At 36.0% G+C, this 19,013-nt stretch overlaps 1 protein-coding gene across 9 annotated transcripts in view; it reads right to left on the reverse strand.

Moving 5' to 3' along the window:
• TBC1D5 (TBC1 domain family member 5) overlaps positions 1 to 19,013 on the reverse strand; it is a 553,958-nt gene that overhangs the window by 196,900 nt on the left and 338,045 nt on the right. For all 9 annotated transcript variants that reach the window (XM_055078836.1, XM_055078755.1, XM_055078770.1 and 6 more), the window contains one exon: positions 14,662 to 14,834. In XM_055078836.1, the coding sequence (XP_054934811.1) occupies positions 14,662 to 14,834 (173 nt within the window). The remainder of the gene's footprint in view (positions 1 to 14,661; positions 14,835 to 19,013) is intronic.

Raw genomic sequence — 19,013 nt, forward strand, 5'->3', positions numbered from 1 at the left:
GAGGATCCCACATGCTGCGGAGCGGCTGGGCCCGTGAGCCATGGCCGCTGAGCCTGCGCCCCGCAGCGGGGGAGACCGCGACAGTGAGAGGCCCGCGTACCGCAAAAAAAAAAAAAAAAAGGTGTATCATATTTCCCCCCACAAATTCCATGTAGCATAACATTTAATTTTAATAAGACTAAAATTATTTTTCAAAGTCTGGACTTCTTTTTTAAATCCCACATACCATTTATAGTTCAAGTCATAATAAGGACCTTTTAGAGGTGGTACGTTGGTATAAAAAAATCATTATATGAAATCATACAAAAATGTCTAACAATAACTGAAGTAAAATGAAAACAAAAGCATTATTTTTATTAGAGAAGGTGAATTTTAATGAAAGAAGATTTTAGAAACAAAGTGTGTATATATAAGCCAAACTGAATTGCAAACAATATTTCTTTTCCTGCACTTAAACTCTGGTACAAGTCTAGTATTTAAAACTACAAAAATAAGATTAAGAAATTTGAGGGGTAAAGAAACATACGATGAAGAATCAAAAGCAGCCAAAAGCAAAAATAAGAAGTTAAAAGCAATATGCTCTAGCAATGTTTAACCTGTATCACTATTAGTGAAGGAAAGTTCTTCTTAGAGTTTGTGGTAGAAGAGCTCTCATTTTTTACCCTTTTAAACTGACTGTAATAAATGATGAATTTTCTTAATTGAATCGGCAGCCTTTGTCAAACAGCACCTTATGAAATTATGAGCTTGGAAGAGGCTCTCTTCATTAAGCAAGCTCATCATTTTTCTAACATTTAGGTCAGGGAAGGCAGAATTCTAACTTGATATCGTGGGTCATATAAAATTTTATGTAATGGTGAAACGCTATCCTTAAAATAATTTTACAAAAGTCAGAAAGATAACCTAGAATTTTCACACAAAATGTGCACTAGGTGATCTCAAATGTCTAAAAAGCTAGTCAAGAGACACTTCTCTAGAAAACTTGACATTTACAGGCATCTGTTTGAAGTCCTAGTAGTTCCCATAAAAGGTTTTACATGTATTAGGCCAAGTCCCTAGAGGTCAAAAAATAAGGGTAGAAACTTAAGCCTGGTCAGAGACCTATCAAAGACACACACTGTAATCACTGATGTAAGTGATACAAATTAGGTTAATTGCAAGGTATACTTAATAATGGAGTATGATATCATACAGGAATTACCATATAGCAATAGGAAAGAGCTTATTAGCGCAATTAGCTGTAGATATTCAATTTGCCTCTGGCTTACTTGGTTATGGAAAGAGTTGGAGAATAGAAAAACAATCAGAGACCCATGAAATAAAGACGCCAAGGATGAGAAATGAGGGAGAGAAACTGAATATGAGAAGCTAATTAATAACGCCAAGGTTTTTACCCACACTTAACTATTATTTCCCTGTAAGTCCTAAAAATTTCTCCTTCTTGCTTTAGAACCTACAGTTCTGATTTGAGGACAAAAATTACATCCCTTCCAATCTAAATGTATTCTACTGGCTAACAGACTCAAAGGCAATACTGGATTTACAGTCATATCACTCTGTTGTTAAACCAGACAGCTTAAAGAAGACATCCCACTATTCCACTAAGACTTAAAACAACTCTGCCAATGTCTTTCTGGAGAACTTTTCTTTTTTATGACTGTTATTAGGTGGTATTTTATGTGTGTCGAGTTTTGGGGTGATATTTGTTTTTCCTGTACATTGTACTTATGTTCAGTTAAAGACATCGCAACAATTGTGCAGTCACAGTCCTATCGGGTTCCTCTAGAGAATGCTGATATAACCTGAAATTGACCCAGGTCTGGTGGGTGAGTTTAACACTGGGGTTGGCAAAGTGTTATACTGTTCATGATGTATAACTCAAAGATAAGGATGACTCTTATCCCTAACACCTGGAATGGTGCTGGGGCAGGGGTTATGCTCCATCATGAGCCTGGACAGGCAGCCTTCGGCACATCAGTATTTCTCAGATGTCTAGCATGTCTTGTGTTTCAATCACCTCAATTCTTAATCAGAAGCATAAATTTCAACACTGTGAATTTAATCACATATTTCCAGGAAATTCTAGAAAATATATTAACATACTCATCTTTAATATGTGAATTGCTTTGATAAACAAACAAAATTTAATAAATGAGGTCTTAGTTGCAGAGCTAAAAAGTTTATGATAGAAACTTCTTATATATATTGGAAGCATTTTAATGTTCACTGTAAATACTTCTTATTAGAAGCTCGACATTTTGGAAGGATTTAAAACTTAAATACATTAAATGAAGATGCCATCATTTGCTTTTTGGTTGTTTTCACTAGTCCAATATATTTATTAGGCTCCAAAACACTAGTGGAAGAAGTCATTTAATTGGAAAAAATTTCAGACCATGGGACGAATTTTAGAAAGGAGCACACACACACACACAAAAAGTCCTGGTCTGTGCTAAACACTGCATTTCCAAATAGTTACAGTCCTTTTAGCTACAGCATTCCAAGGTCATACTGGAAATCACTGGTTCCTCAAAGTTCATAAGCCTACTGTATTTAAAAGTTTTATTATCATGCCTGTACATACCATACACATGACTGGAATTATGTTCTCAGTGTGTCAAAAAGTACCAAGAAATAAACAAAACTGAGTTGCTTGCCATAAATTAAAAGAAAATTGCGCCATTTGTATGGGGTTAAGAATACTGGGTGGCTAATTCTCAATCTTAGGTGTCTACCTAAGTAGTTTGGAATTCAGAAATAGAGAAATTTACAGTTATAGCTGGATTAACACTTCTCTCTCAGAAACAAAAAATATAGATCAGAAATAAACCCGTACACATCAAACCAACTGATTTTTGACAAAGATTCAAAGGCAACTGAATGGAAAAACGATAGTCTTTCAACAATGACACTAGAATAACTGGATATCCTCTGCCAAAAATAATTAACTAATTAACCTTTACCTATACTTCTCACTTTATACAAAAATTAACTCAAAATGGATCAGAGGCCTAAATATAATACGTAAAACAATTAGAAGAAAACTTAGGTTAAACAAAGAGTTCTTAGATATGACACCAAAAACACATTTGATAAGGAAACAGTAGATAAACTGTATTTCACCAAAATGAAAAATGTTTGAAAGATACTTACAAGAAATGAAAAGACAAGCCACTGACAGGAAGATACCATGTGTGAATAACAAATGACAACAGACTTGTATCTAGATTATACAGAAAACTCTCAAAACTCAATACTAAGCAAATAAATAAACCCAATTTGTAAAAAGGGCAAAATACGTGAGCCATCTAAACTGACATTATTTTAATTAAATTTATTCTGAGATAATTGTATATTCACATGCAGTTGGAAGAAACAGTACAGTGAGAGTCTGTGAATTCAGTTTCCCCAAGGGTAACATCCTACAAAACTATAGTTCAATCTCACCACCAGGATACACAACCATTCACAAGGTCATAATACTGAAATATTCCATTACCACAAGGATCCTTCCTATGCTCTTTTATAAGCATACCCACTTCTCTCCTGCTCTCATTTTTTCATGCCTGTTAATTTTAGTAATATTTTCAAAGAAATAGCTTTTTGTTTCCTTTTTCTTTTTATTCTGTTTCTTGTTATTCTATTATCTTTGTACTCTTTTTAATTATATTGGTTTCAATTCTTACCTTTATTCCTTCCTTTTACCTCCTTTGAGTTTATTTTGTCTTCTTTTTCTAGGTTCTTAAGTGGAAGCTTAGATTACTAACTTGAGTTTTCTTCTTTTCTAACATAAGCATTTAGTGCAATAAATTTACCCTTTAGCACTGCTTTAGCTCTGTCCCACAAATTTTGATATGTTGTACTTTCATTTCATTCAGTTAAATGTATCTTTAAAAATTTCTCTCGAGACTTCCTCTCCAATCCAGGGATTATTTGGAAGTGCGTTATTTAGTTTCCAAGTGTTTGGAAAGTTTTCCCCTTAACTGTTATTTCTAATCTGATTCTGTCCTGAACACGGAAAATACTCTGTATGATTTCAATTCTATTAAATTTGTTGAGGCTTGTTTCATGGGCCAGGATATATTTAGTTGTTGAGTTCTATATTTCTTGTCTAGGTGTACTGTCAATTATCGATAGTCTCCAACTATAAACATGGATTTGTCCTTCTCCTTTCAGTTCTATCGGTTTTTGGTTCACATATTTTGTAGCTCTGTTGTTTAATGCACACACATTTAGGACTGCTAAGTCCTTTTGGTGAACTGACCCTCTTACCATTATGTAATATCCCTTTTGTCTCTGGTAATTCTCTGTGCTCTGAAGTCTACTTTATTTGATATTATTATCAAATATATCTCCTGCTTTCTTTTGATTATATAAACAAGATTGTTTTAAGTTGCTGGTCTTTTAATTTCCAATCAATTTCCAATATCTTGCATTTGCACTCTCCTCTTATCACAATTGCTGGTTTTGATGTCATATATGTGTGCAGATGATTTCCTACCTTTATGTTTGCCTTTACCAGTGAGCTTTTCCATTCATAATTTTCTTGTTTCTAGTAGTGGCTTAGATAAGCCACTTTTCTCTTCTGCTTAGATAAGTTCCTTTAGCATTTGTTGCAAAGTTGGTCTGGTGGTGCTGAATTCTCTTAGCTTTTACTTGTCTATAAAGCTTTTAATTTCTCAGTCGAATCTGAATGAGAGCCTTGCTGGGTAGAGTATTCTTGGTTGTAGGTTATTCCCTTTCATCACTTTAAATATATCATGCCACTCCCTTCTGGCCTGCAGAGTTTCTGCTGAGAGATCAGCTGATAGCCTTATGAGAGTTCCCTTCTATGTTATTTATTGCTTTTCCCTTGTTGTTTTTAATATTTTTTTTTCTCTGTCTTTAATTTATTTTCCCAGTTTGATTACTATGTGTCTTGGAGTGTTTCTCCTTAGGTTTATCCTGCCTGGGACTCTCTGTGCTTCCTGGACTTGGGTGACTGTTTCCTTTCCCATCTTAGGGAAGTTTTCAGCTATTACCTCTTCAAATATTTTCTCAGGTCCTTTCTCTCTTCTCCTTCTGGGACCCCTATAATGCAAATGTTGGTGTGTTTAATGTTGTCCTAGAGGTCTCTCAGACTGTCTTCATTTCTTTTCAGTCTTTTTTCTTTATTCTGTTCCATGGCAGTGATTTCCACCATTCTGTCTTCCAGCTCCCTTATCCATTCTTCTGCCTCAGTTACTCTGCTGTTGTTTCCTTCTAGTGTATTTTTCATTTCAGTTATTGTATTGTTCATCTCTGTTTGCTTGTTCTTTAGTTCTTCTATGTCTTTTTTAAACATGTCTTGCGTCTTCTTGATCTGTGCCTCCATTCTTTTTCCAAGATCTTGGATCATCTTCACTATCATTACTCTGGATTCTTTTTTGGGTAGATTGCCTATCTCCACTTCATTCAGTTGTTCTTCTGGGCTTTTATCTTGTTCCTTCCTCTGGGACATATTCCTCTGCCATCTCCTTTTGTCTAACTTCTGTGATTGTGGTTTCCGTTCTGCAGGCTGCAGGACTGTAGTTCTTCTTGCTTCTGCTGTCTGCCTTCTGGTGGATGAGGCTATCTAAGAGGCTTGTGCAAGCTTCCTTGTGCGAGGGTCTAGTTCCTGTCCACTGGGGGGTGGAATTGGGTCTTGTCCCTCTGGTGGGCAGGGCCATGTCAGGGAGTGTGTTTATTGACCAGTTGTGTGCTGAGGAAGACTTTAAGCAGCCTGTCTGTTGATGGGTGGGGCTGTGTTCTCACCCTGTTTGGTTGTCTGGCCTGAGGCATCCCAGCACTGGGGCCTATAGGCTGTTGGGTGGGGCTAGGTCTTGGGGAGTAAATGGCAGCCTCCAGGAGGGTTCACGCCAATGAGTACATGCCAGAGCTGCTGCTTCCAGTGTCTTTGTCCCCACAGTGAGCCACAGCTGTCCCCCACCTCCACAGGAGACCCTCTAATACTAGCAGGTAGGTCTGCCCCAGTCTCTTATGAGGTTACTGCTTTTTCCCCTGGGTCCTGGTGGACACGTGACCTTGTGTGCACCCTCCAAGAGTGGAGTTTCTGTTTCCCTCAGTCCTGTGGAGCTCCTGCAATCAAACCCTGATGGCCTTCAAAGGCAGACTCTCTGGGGGCTCCTCCTCCCATTGCCAGACCCCCAGGCTGGGAAGCGGGACGTGGGGCTCAGGACTTTCACTCTTGTGGAAGAACTGCTGTGGTATAACTGTTTTCCAGTTTGTTGGTCACCCACCCGGCAGGTATGGGATTTGATTTTATCACAATTGTGCCCCTCCTACCGTCCTGTTGTGGCTTCTTCTTTGTCTTTGGATGTAGGGTATCTTCTTTGGTAGGTTCAAGCATTTTTATTTGTTGATGTTTGTTCAGTAGTTAGTTTTGATTTTGGTGTTTCTGTAAGAAGGGGTAAGCTCACATTCTTCACAGCCCTTAAAGCCATGATTTAATCTAACTCTATATTATTTCAAACCTCACTTATTTTTTCACTTTGTAATGTTGTGAGCACCCTGTGAACAAGTGCCTAACATTTATCAGGAATTAAAATATCTGTTATGTTATACTGGGAGGTATAGTGGACAGGTAAGTCAAATCAGCCATGAAATAAGCAACTATCTGTGATGGTACCAAACTCCCCAACAAGGGACTGGTCAAGTTGAGATATTCAATTAATTAATATGAATGGTACAATTGAGATTGAAGCATTTCATGAGTAGCTACAAGAGCGACCTTCCAAAAGACCCTTAATCCCAGAATGCTGGGATTCTGTGCAGGGACAGTAACAAACCCCTGTGGCAGGCCACCAGGACCCCATTCCACCTAGGTCACAGCACACTCACGGATACTCTTTGAACATGGTTGTTAAGTAAAGCTACATTTCAGCCCAAATGTAGTATCACTCCATCTTCAAATCCTCCATTTTGAGCAACAGACTATTACATGAAAATGGTGAAATAAAAATCTTCAGTCAAAAGTTTTTCTCTAATCTGGTAATTTGACAGAAAAGAAAATGCAGTTCTATCTTGTCCAAACTGTTCTGGTGAACACATGCTAGATCTAGATAAAATAATTTCCCTTTCAAATAATTACAGATTATCTATTTTTTAAAAGTGATAAAACATTGTCAGAGATTGAGGTAAATACATTTTATTGCACTGCAGATGTTAAAATAGAGATTTTCTTTTACTTTAAGTATTCTTGCCATGACCTCCACTTTTCTTAATTCTTCAAAGATTACTGATAATTGTTCAAATATGCCTTCAAAGTATTTCTGTTTTCTGGATACTGACGTATGTGCCCACTAACAGTACTTAAGTACCTTATGTTTGCCCTCATATTTTAAAAAATCTTATAAGATCAATCTGTGATTAAATTGAGATAATTGAGAAAACAGCAAAAAGTATAAAGAAAATAAACACAATTCTTTATTCCCTTTCAGAGATAACCAGTGTTAACACTACTTCCAGGCTAATTTTCATTTAAAATATATATAATTTTTAAAACTAGGAAAATAGATTATATGTGGTTTCTCTTCCTGATTTTTCACTTAGACTATATCATATGCATCACCCCTTGGGATTACAGAGTCCACAAATACATCATTTAAATTATGGCATAATTTCATCAAATGGACTTATTTACCCTATTATTTCCTTTATTATTAGAAATTAGTTCCCATTTCATATCATAAATAATACTGTGATCAACATCTTTATACAGAACTCTGCTCTCTGATTCCCTTAAAGCTTAAAAGTAGAATCATGGGCCAAGGAGCCCAAGTTTATCAGGTAGTTTACTCACTTTCCCAATCAACTCCCAAATTAATTATACCAGCATTGAGTAAAATTTTCTCCAATCCTAATCAACCTGAATGAAAATTATATTTTGCTATTTAATTTATAATTCTTTAAATATTTGAATAGTTGAAACCTTTTACTATGTTTGTTGGCCACTGATTTTTTTTCCTATGCATTGTTGGTTCACTTTATTTTTCTACTTTATAGGTAAAGTGGTTTCTTACTAATTTTAAGGGCTTATTTTATATAAAGAATACAAAATTTTGTATTGCTTTATATTCTTTATATATTTTGTGTACATTGCAAAAAAAAGTTTGTCTTTGCACTGAATTTTATTGGAATGAAATTTTGGAGTAGTCATATTTCAAACTTACTCACTAAAATGTCTTTCATTGCTACTTTTCTTAGAAAAATCCATGGTCATTGGAAGACTGGTTATAGTTATATTTTCATGTATGTTTTCCAGTAATTATTTAGAGTTTTAATTTTTTAAATAATTATTAGTTGATGTTCCTCAAAATAGCAGATTTTCCAACAATGATATTTTGAATAATCAGTTCTTTAAATAATTGGTTTGTGAGCTTTACTTCCTTTGTTTTTACCTCCATCCCATTTATGCATCAATTCAAAAATATTTACTGAATACTTAACCATGTAGTGGGTTCTGTTAGGGAGGCATCTGGGATATATTAATGAACAAGGCAGACAAACTCCTTGCTGTCATAGATCTTACACACTAAAATTCAAGGCTATTATAACTGAATGTGTTATTAATAAAGAATACTCTTTTTCAATGTTTTCGTTTCAAAGTGTATTTTTCGGTATTACTATTGCCATTTCTGTATTCCTTTACCAAACCATATCAATGTATTTTAGCTGTCTCTTTTAAGTAGCATGTAGTTGGATTTTGTCCACAAAGTCAATCAAGAATAGTCTTTTATTAGGAGAGCTTAAAGCACTTAGGTATAGTACTATACCTACTGTTTGACAGTATCATTTGTCATCTTGTTTTATTGTTTTATGCTTCCTTTGTAAGCCCTTGTTGTTGTTGTTGTTGTTGTGACTACTTAGTGAGTCTTATGAGCCAGGCAATTGGACTTATTTAGCACATGAAAGTTAATACCTATGAACATTTTTGAGTGTTTACAACATGCCAACTACTGTGCTCTAAATGATATTTTTTCATTTAATCCTCACAATCCTACTGCATGGATACTATTTTATAGAAGTTTTATAAAACAAAAAACTTCTTTAGTGATTATAAATATCAATGAAATAGTATATATTCCTTCACGTGTGATACATTATGCAAACTTTTATACTTCCTTCCCACTTTGAATTATTCACTAGAATTAAGTAGATCTAAGATCCAAATAATGTTATAAATTATTTTGACTGCTCTTTAGATGATTACTTTTGACAACTGCATTCAGTTGTAAACACCATATCTTACTGGTTACACTGCTTTCGAGCAGTCCTTTAAGAAACTGCTTTCCCCTTTTGAATTATTCATTTTTATTCACCTTTGTGTGAGAAGAGTATATTTTTACCTAGAAAGATGTGTGGATGGTACTTTTCCTAAATTTCTGCATGTGTGACTAGGCACAGCATTTCCTTCTTGGCCTGTCTATCTTAAAATTCATGATTACTTTGTCAGTACAGATTCCATTTCTTCTATTTCATCAATTAACTCTTTTTGTAAGTCAAGTTAAAGATTAAAGTAGCAGAACACCCCTTCTCCACCTACTTTCTTATTTTTCTATCCAGTGGCCTGGCCTAAATAAGGCCAGTATTGGACCTGGACAAGAAGAGTTAAGCCTCAGGCAATGGCTTATTATTTTACCTACATCTCTACTGCTGCTACCTTTGTGCAGAAGATGCTGTGCTCTTTCTGTCCTGATTCTTGGCATGGCTATGGCTCTCAGGCTCTCCAGTGCCTTTGATTTTCCATTTCCTCCTTATCAGGCTGGTTTCTGATCACCACTAACAAGACTCCTCTGATTTCAGGCCTCACACCTGGCTCGTCTTTGCTGCTTACCTGCTCACCCTGCATTTGACTCATGGTCCCATCTGATACATAGTACCTTTGGGTACCTTAGTTTTCTACCACACTCATATTTCTAGTCAAATTAGAGTATGAATGTAGGCTCAGGAGTTCAAAGCCTGGCTCAGCTTCTTGGTAGCTAGTTGATCTAAATAAGCCTTTATAAGCCTTGATTTCCTCATCTACAAAATGCAGATGATCACAGCATCTATCCCAATGTGTTGTGAGCATAGATAAGATAATCAGTGTAAAGCCTTTAGGGACAATGCCTAGTCCACAGGAAATAATAAATATTAACAATTATTAACCAATATTTCAAATAATTTATTATTCTTCCCCACAATTCTTAATCATAATTCTTCATATATTGTAGGAGGGGAAAAAAGCCAGCTTTTTCAAAAGGAGTAATTTGGGGCGAATGCCCAGTGCTGTATGACAAAGGTATCATTGGCTCTTCACCTTCTAATCCCTCATTCTGCATTTTATGCTTAATATATAACATAAAGCTCATTGAAAAGAATATTTCAATCATTAACTGTGTTTTGAATAGGAAGCCATTTCTTAACCTGTTGAGAGAGAGAATTTTTAAGGTGGGTAATTATATTGACTTTGATGACTGAGAGTTATATTTTTACCCTATGTTTATACTTCCAGTATCAGTTTAAAAACCTTGGTAGTCAGACATAATCACACTGATACGTGTTAGAATAAAATGTGATATAAATATTCTGAAACTATACCACAATTTAGCAGATTATTTATCAATAATCAACAACCTCCTCAATTAAATTACTAGAAACCACCACAGCAAAACAACTGCTAATCCAGAAAATAGGAAATAAGGGAAAGAAAGATGTATAAAAAACATTTGGGGGCTTCCCTGGCCTCCTCAATTAAATTACTAGAAACCACCACAGCAAAACAACTGCTAATCCAGAAAATAGGAAATAAGGGAAAGAAAGATGTATAAAAAACATTTGGGAGACAAGGAATCTATCCCATGTGTGCTGTAAAGAGCTCGTAATTTAAGAATGCCGAAGCCCAAGTGTGTTATGAGGGTCTTTCCTCAAAAGTGACATTAATGGCATATCCCACAGATGCTTATTATGTATTCTATTTATATCAAAGTATAATATGTAGTCGAAAATATACAGATTCAATATATTTAAAAGTGATAATAAAACAGTTACTCTGGCCTAGCAAAAACTGTTATTTTTAAACTTCAATTTTTGGTCTTTTTATAAAAGAGTATTTATAGTATTAAGCATTAAGAAAACAGTATTGAATCTTTGTATTTGAATCTGCTGTGATTAAGGGTCTTTTGGACTCAAAACAAGACATACTCAGGGATGGAATTGTAACAGTAATATTTTAGAGGCTTCTGCACAAAAATAATTCCCAAGTGATGAAATCACAGGACATTCTTATTCTCATATTAAAAATGAAGATACCAAACAGCAACGCTTAGAAATTACCTTGGAAAGCTGGAAATGATACAGTCAACGTTTTACTTTGGAAATTAGTACGCATGCACTGACAGGCCCCTACAGAACTTAATTTTTAAAAAGTCTAATACTTATCAATAATTGGCAAGCAAAAGACAACTCAAGATGTTAATTATTTGAATTAAAGTAAGAGAAATTTCATTTTAGGTGCAACAGGAGTAATCTTTCACAAAATTAATGAAAAACAGTATAAATTACTTTTAGGAAATATTATTTTATAATATCACTTAGACAGTATTAAATATTTAATTGCAAATTAACTTTGTTTAACCTAAATAGTAAGTTGATTTAACATTTCCTAACAGAAAAACCAGCTACAATTATCCAGCAGATAATGCACTAAAATATATAAAATAATCACATTAATAAGCAAATTATTATATAACATTCCAGATTTCAAGGGGTCTTACTCCCATATTTCATGATAAATATCATCAATTTATTTAAAATTAAGATAAGCTAATTTGGAATGACTTTAGCCAATGTTTGTACAATTAATATTTTTACACTAATTATTAATTCTAATTCTGTTAAATACATTTATTAGCAAAATGCAACAAATGCATTTATATATGGCATATCTGCTACATCAGGAGACTCCCACATATATTCTCCTACAAAAAAACAGAAGAAAAACTACTTCTAAAAACAGGGTAATTATAAAATCATTTTCTTAAAGATAACCGCACCCATATCAGAGGGAAGATTTAAATAAATTTTAATGTATCATGCAACTGCTAAGATTGACTAAAATTAGAAACCTGGACTCAATATGGGATATAATTTTATTTTGCTAAATAACCCTTTCTCCACCATGTAAACAACTTTCTCCCAACAGCAACAGACAGTAGCATCAGCAATTATTTAGATTAATATTACTTGCATGATATAAAAGAAACAATTTCAATTCATTTCCATGAGATAAAGACCCACAAAATTTATTACCGTCAAGGACATAAAATTATTGTGCCAAATTGCTATGATCTGTTTCTAAAAGTTTACTCTCCACTTCTACACTGTCTCTTGAGAAGCACTGGTGCAAAGGATAACTATTATGTTTCCACTTAAGTAGAAGCTTGTATGCTTCAGTGAAGCAAACATAGAAAGCCAAAGCCAGAGCTGGAAGGGTTCATGAATCACATGGTACATCATATTGACAGAGCCATGATATCCTAATTCAGTAATTATAATGACAGATAATGACAACAAAAGCAGTGCTAAACATATATTGAATTACTCCAAACTGAACACTGATTTTTATATATTATGATTTAATTTTCATAGGCACTCCATGAAGCAGGTACCACTATTTTTCATCTCCATTACACAGATGAAGAAACCAAGGCTCTAAGTGGTTAAACAGGTCTGTTTCATTTCAAAGCCTGTGCTTCTAACTGCTATTTTATATTATACTGATATTATCCTTTGGGCCCAAAGATTCTAACAGTCATCAATAGGAAATACACAGGTGAGCAGTACAGCTTAGGGCAGCATAAACACATAGGAAAATTCAACCACACTGTCTCACAAATAGAAATAATAAAATCAACTTTAATAAGTGATATGAGAAAGTAAAACTCTTACACTATAAAATGTAGTACAGCCCAATTAAGAGAATGAATGACTTCTTCAAAGATTAAAACAATTACATATTTTTAGATAATGCAGATGAGATTCTATACAAAAATAAAGGGATAACTGAGTCAACTACGGTTACCGCAAGCCCTAATTTTGTTAGTACAGCTGAAAATAAAGTTGAAAGGATTAAGAGTAATTATGTCATGGATCATAGAATTTTATTGGGAAGGTGCTGGCTGGATATCAAAGAAGCTCTATGAATCATTATTATGAAGAGAAAGCTGATGGGAACTAATGTCTGATAAGGAAACCAGAACACACTAGTTATAAATCATTGTACCCAAGTCCATGCCACGACCACCGTAATGTGAAGCACCAGCTTGGCCAAAGAGGTAACAAACAATAGAGCACTTCAAAGAAATGATCAACGTGTCCGACATTAGTTTCTTTCTCCAATATTTAAGACCAATTTCTAGACTCGCAAAAATTCTTGAGGCTATAAAATGGATTTCTGTATTTGAGTAAACCAATTCTTCGAGTGCAGAGTAGAGAGGAATATAGAATCTGCCTCCTGACCTTGCCACTAGGTATTTTAAAATAAATTTTTACTCTATAATCACAAATATATTAGCTAGACTTTGAAGTGTAAGAAATGCCAGTTCATTAATAATGTACAGTGCTGCCGAGGACCCATGTTCCCCAGAACTTTCTCACTTCCATTGGGAATGACGGAGCTGCTCTCAATGATGAAATCAAGCTTAAGTCACAGAAATGAAAACAGGCATCATGAAAACAGGAGAGCAGAAATATGAATTCACATTCATTGAGCATCTACTATGTATATCTCAGTAACACCGTCTCAATTTTCCACGTTCTATCTAGTTGAGAGATGGGATTTGCAGGAAATATCTACCAGGGAACTGCCCAGCACCAGACATAAATGTCATATTGTTTCTATTTAAAGGATCCTTTTGTTGTCTGTAGCACTACACAACTAATTCATATTTATTAAAGTTACTATCTTTCTAATTTGCCTACTCATGTTATAAGCCACCGAATGCATACACACAACACACACACACACACACACACACACACACATCTAAGGGTAACTGGTTCCATATTCTGCTATAGCATGTTACAGAAGTCATCTGGTTGAAGATGATTAATATATTATTTTCACTGTGAAGGACATTTATCTTACTTTTAGAAATGCACTTCTGAGGGCAGAGCAGATAAGCACACTATAAAATGGAAAGAACATGAATATCTTACAGGATAGTTTGGGTTCCGGGCTGGCTTCACTGTGTACAATCAGTGTGACCCCGCACTTCTCAGAATGCTTGGTTTAACGATCTGCTGTTGCCATCTTGAAATTCCCACTAATTTTTTTTTAAAGGGCCATTCATTTTTATTTTACACTGGCTCTGCAGATTATAGAGCCAATTCTGCCTGGATTTGAATTATGACTTCACTGTTCAATATGTGTAAGTTTACTGTAAACCTTAGTTTCTTCCTCTGTAACAAAGGGGTAACGTTAGATGAAATAGGACATATGAAAGCAATGAGCACAGAGTCTGGCACACAGAACACTAAAGGAGATATGAAATGAAATGTAGCAGGCATAGCTCTTACTCTTACTTCTATGAAGCTGAAACTTATAGAAACCACCAATAAATCATAATTAGGTGTTGCTGAAATTTAAACTTGAATACTTACAACCCATATATCTGTGGTGCAATTTCTAGTCTGTTCAGGTGCATGTAAAGCTCAATATCATGCTTCTTCAGTAGATGATCCTGGATCTGGTTGACTTTAGTAACAATAGCAACTGTTGGCCCTAAATCCTGTGGTCTAGCAAAGGGGATAGGAGTCATCACGGTTTCTTTCCCCTAAACACAGGAAAAATGGAACATGTATTATTTCAATGTGAAGTTAACAAACACATGGATATCATTCTTGAACGTATTTATCAATGGAAGTTTAGAGAAGAACCAACAACTACTTTAACCAACTCAGGAAAAAAGCTTAAAATGTGGGATCATAAACTGATCGTCACATAGATGACCGTGCCCATAAAGGCCAGGAAATACCTTCTAAAAATTTTCTACTTGTATTCCCTCAACCAGTTTATCTGGTGACATTAAGTCTTATAAGATAATTTTGGCTAGAGGTAGTGGTGGCCACTAGTCTATCTGTCCATGGCCAGTTTGTCTCAGCAGCAGCCATAGTACCTAAATGGCACACTCTGAGGAAAATATATTTCTTGTGGCATAAAAGTTAAACATGAAAAAAAGTAATTGAAAACTGTCTTACTTTGAGCTCTCAAAACTATAAAAAAATCAAGAAATAAAGCAAACCAGTACTAGAAAAGAAGACATCCTCTAACTGTCCTTTGATCAATTTAAATAGCTGGGTAGAAAGATTTTTAAATTCTTCAGACCAAAAATGTAGCTGACTTTAAAAAAAAGATGTATGTGGGCAGTACAACTTCCATTCCTGCCACCCAATATTAAGAAAGATCTGTAACTCCTTGTAATGCTTTCATGTAAACGTCAACTACCCCTCAAGTCTGATGATATACCCTAATATATTATGTCTGACCTTTCTTCTGACGTTCAGTTCCCAGTTTCTACCTGTCTCCAGTACTGGGATTTAGAGCATCTTCTCTCATGATTATCTGCCTATCACTCATCCTCAGTCTACTCTAGTTCAAATTCTTGTTTCTGTTTCACACATGCTGCTTTTTCATACAGTTCTGGTCTCAGTTTAATCTCTACTTACATGCAGTTCCCTGAGCGAGCTCAGTCATTCACAGTGCTTCAACCAAAACCCATTCTCCAAAGACGTCCTAATCTGTATTCGTAACCTACAACTCTGGAGTGTTTCCCACACACTCAAATGTCGGCGAAGAATGTTAGATTGCCAAAGGGTCTCAAATTCAGCAGGCCTGCAACTGAGCTCATCACTTTCCGCTCGAAAACATGTTCATCCTTTCCCATGCCTACCTCAACCCATCCTCCAATACGAATACCTGGTTTGCCAATTTTAGCTCCTCAGAACCACACAGGGGACTCTTGTTTATGTCTCTTCTTCGGCGCGAACACCCTGACTTGGGGCCCTAATCGTTCCTTTGCTCCTCGTCTTGCTGCCCCCCAATTTAGTCTGCTTTAAATCCATCTTCCAAAATGCCTGGTGATCTATCTAAAGCAGGTATTAGGTTATGCCAGATTTCCCTCCTTAGACACTTTTTTTTTTTTTTTTGGCCACGCCGCACAGCATGCTTAGTTCCCCAACCGACCAGGGACTGAACCCGTGCCCCCTGCAGTGGGAGTGCGGAGTATTAACCACTGGACCACCAGGGAAGTCCCTCCTTAGACATTTTTAATAGCTCCCCATTATTTTCATTCTGGGAAAACCAAAACGAAACAATTCAAATTCTTTAGCCAGGTCGGCAAGGCTTTCCATCATCTAGTCAGCCTCTGTTCTCACTGTGCTTCCAGAGATACTGGGGATGCCATTCTTTTACCTGAAATATCCCCTCCCCAGTGTTTCCACTGAGGAGCCCCCATGTGTATTTTAAGATTTGGCTCAAGTGCCAGGTCTAGTTCATTATCCTCTTCTCTGCTCCCACAGTATGTGTTTCTACTTCTCTTCCTCCTAAACTGTGAGATCTCTGAAAGGAATAACATCTTTTTGTCACTGGACCAGATTCAGGGGCATAAAGATAAAGAAGGTAAAGCTCTTGCCCTCATCATTTGGAGGGAAGAACTACACAGAAAAAAAGCTCAGAATTCTGCATGAGAGCTGTGACTAATCAGGCTGGTAGAAAGCACAGAAGAGAGGAGGGGAGGGTCCTGTGTCAGTCCAGGGAGAAGGGGCTCCATCTGTCTGTCCAGGATCATTTCAAGTCTTAAAAAAGAAAAGCAGCCCTTTGGACTTCCTACAGTGTCTGCCCTAGAGTATTTAGGTCCAAAGGACATAAGACCATATTAATCTTTAGGGCTCAATTCATTGTTGTTAATTTGTATAGACAGGAGAAAGGGAAACCTCTATATTGTGCTCATTTATTATAAAAATAGTACATCCAAAACACCTTTTTCTGATTTTGTAACATCTAGTACTCTCTTCAAATAATAGAATGCTTTAACTTAAAAAGATTTCCCCTGAGCTCAGAATACTTTATAGTAAAATCTCTTAAACTTAAAAAACTTGAAAGTAATGTTTCTGATCACTTAATGCTAAACAGCATAGCTTATCTAACAGTAAAAAATCAAAAACAGTGAAGATAAAGTTAATGTAAAACACTTCCTTATCTTCAGGATTTCTTATTATAAAGAATGCTACTTGCATTTAACATATATGATCAAACGAGACAGCCACAACTACCGATAAAACTAGAAAACTTTTCTAACCACTTATTAGTGGTACGCAAAGTGTGTTCTACAGATCAGTGCCAGGCCACAGACTGAGCAATGCAGCAAGATAATGATTTCACACCATTATGTAAACCAACACACTGCTTCCTTCATCAAGAAAGTCTTATTATAAAAAGTACGTCACTAAACTAGCCAGCATGCACAGTGATATGACTGAATTTTCTGAGGAACTAGAAGACCTGCACGATGGAGTGATACATTAGTTTCTCGAACTTCTTTTTAAAAAGATGATCGAATCATGAAAAAGAACAAAAAGAGGAGGATGAAAAAGGGATTCACTTGATACGCTTTTTAGGAATGTATTATGCACTGATACACACAAATAATTAATATAAATTCTCAGAGGTCACATCTATGTGTTCTTTGATAAAATAAATGTCTTTGTGCTGTCTTAGCCATTCTCATGACATGATTCAGTGAAAGCAATATGAATAAGTAAAAGTAAAAACTGGCAGCCCTCTCATTTTCATCATTCAGTTTCTCAGATGCTGTGAATCAGTTATAAAATACAAAATGACCACTGCGTAAAATGGTCATGAGGCCTGTTAATTAAATGTCTTCAAAAACTCTGCTCAAAATCTGATGTTCACATAAGTCTATGACTCCATCAGATCACCTGCTGAGACTATACAGCTACTGTTCATCACACATGCTTACAGCAAGCTTCCCCTGTAATAACCCTTACTGAATGGAGCATGGTGATATACAGCTGGAGTAAGACTTTATCACCTAAGCTCGGGGTAGACAAACTTTCTCTGGAAAGAGCCAGATGGTAAACATTTGAGACCTTCCACGTTATACAGTCTGTGCTGCAACCACCCAGCTCTGCCTTTGTAACGAGAAAGCAGCCGAAGACAGTAAGTAAACAAGTAGGCATGGCTGTATCCCCACCAAATTTTTTTATGGACATGGAAATTTGAATTCTATATAATCTTCATGTCACCAAATACTATTCCTCTTTTGATATTTTTCTCAACCATTTAATAATGTAAAAGCCATTTTTAACTCACAAGCCTTACAAAAACAGATGGCAGGCCAAATTGGCCTGCAGGCAGTAGTTCGCCCTGACCTCGACCAAAGGCATAAAAAGCATTAGTTATCCATCTCATTTGGTAAGAGACGGAGTGAAGGGACTGAGTAATACATGGTTTCTAACCAGAACTCATTCAATTATACTAACATAAAATAAATTAGTCATACAGAAAATAATATACCAAAAACTCTTAACAATAGCCCTTGCCAGAATAATTTGCAATTTTTCCAATATTGTGTAATAACGAGAAGACCATAATGATCTCTAAGTTAGCATATATGGTTGTTTAAAATGACAGTTAATTCGGCAATACCACTCCTAGAGATATGCCAAGAGAACTGAAAACATATGTTCACACAAAAGTCTGTATACAAATGTTCCTAGCAACATTATTCTTAATAGTCAAAAAGTGAGGGCTTCCCTGGTGGCGCACTGGTTGTGAGTCCGTCCAACTGCCGATGCAGGGGACGCGGGTTCGTGCCCCGGTCTGGGAGGATCCCACATGCCGCGGAGCGGCAGGGCCCGTGAGCCATGGCCGCTGGGCCTGTGCGTCCGGAGCCTGTGCTCTGCAACGGGAGAGGCCACAACAGTGAGAGGCC

The sequence above is a fragment of the Physeter macrocephalus genome, chromosome 1, assembly GCF_002837175.3.
Source record: "Physeter macrocephalus isolate SW-GA chromosome 1, ASM283717v5, whole genome shotgun sequence".
Taxonomy (NCBI): Eukaryota; Metazoa; Chordata; class Mammalia; order Artiodactyla; family Physeteridae; genus Physeter; species Physeter macrocephalus.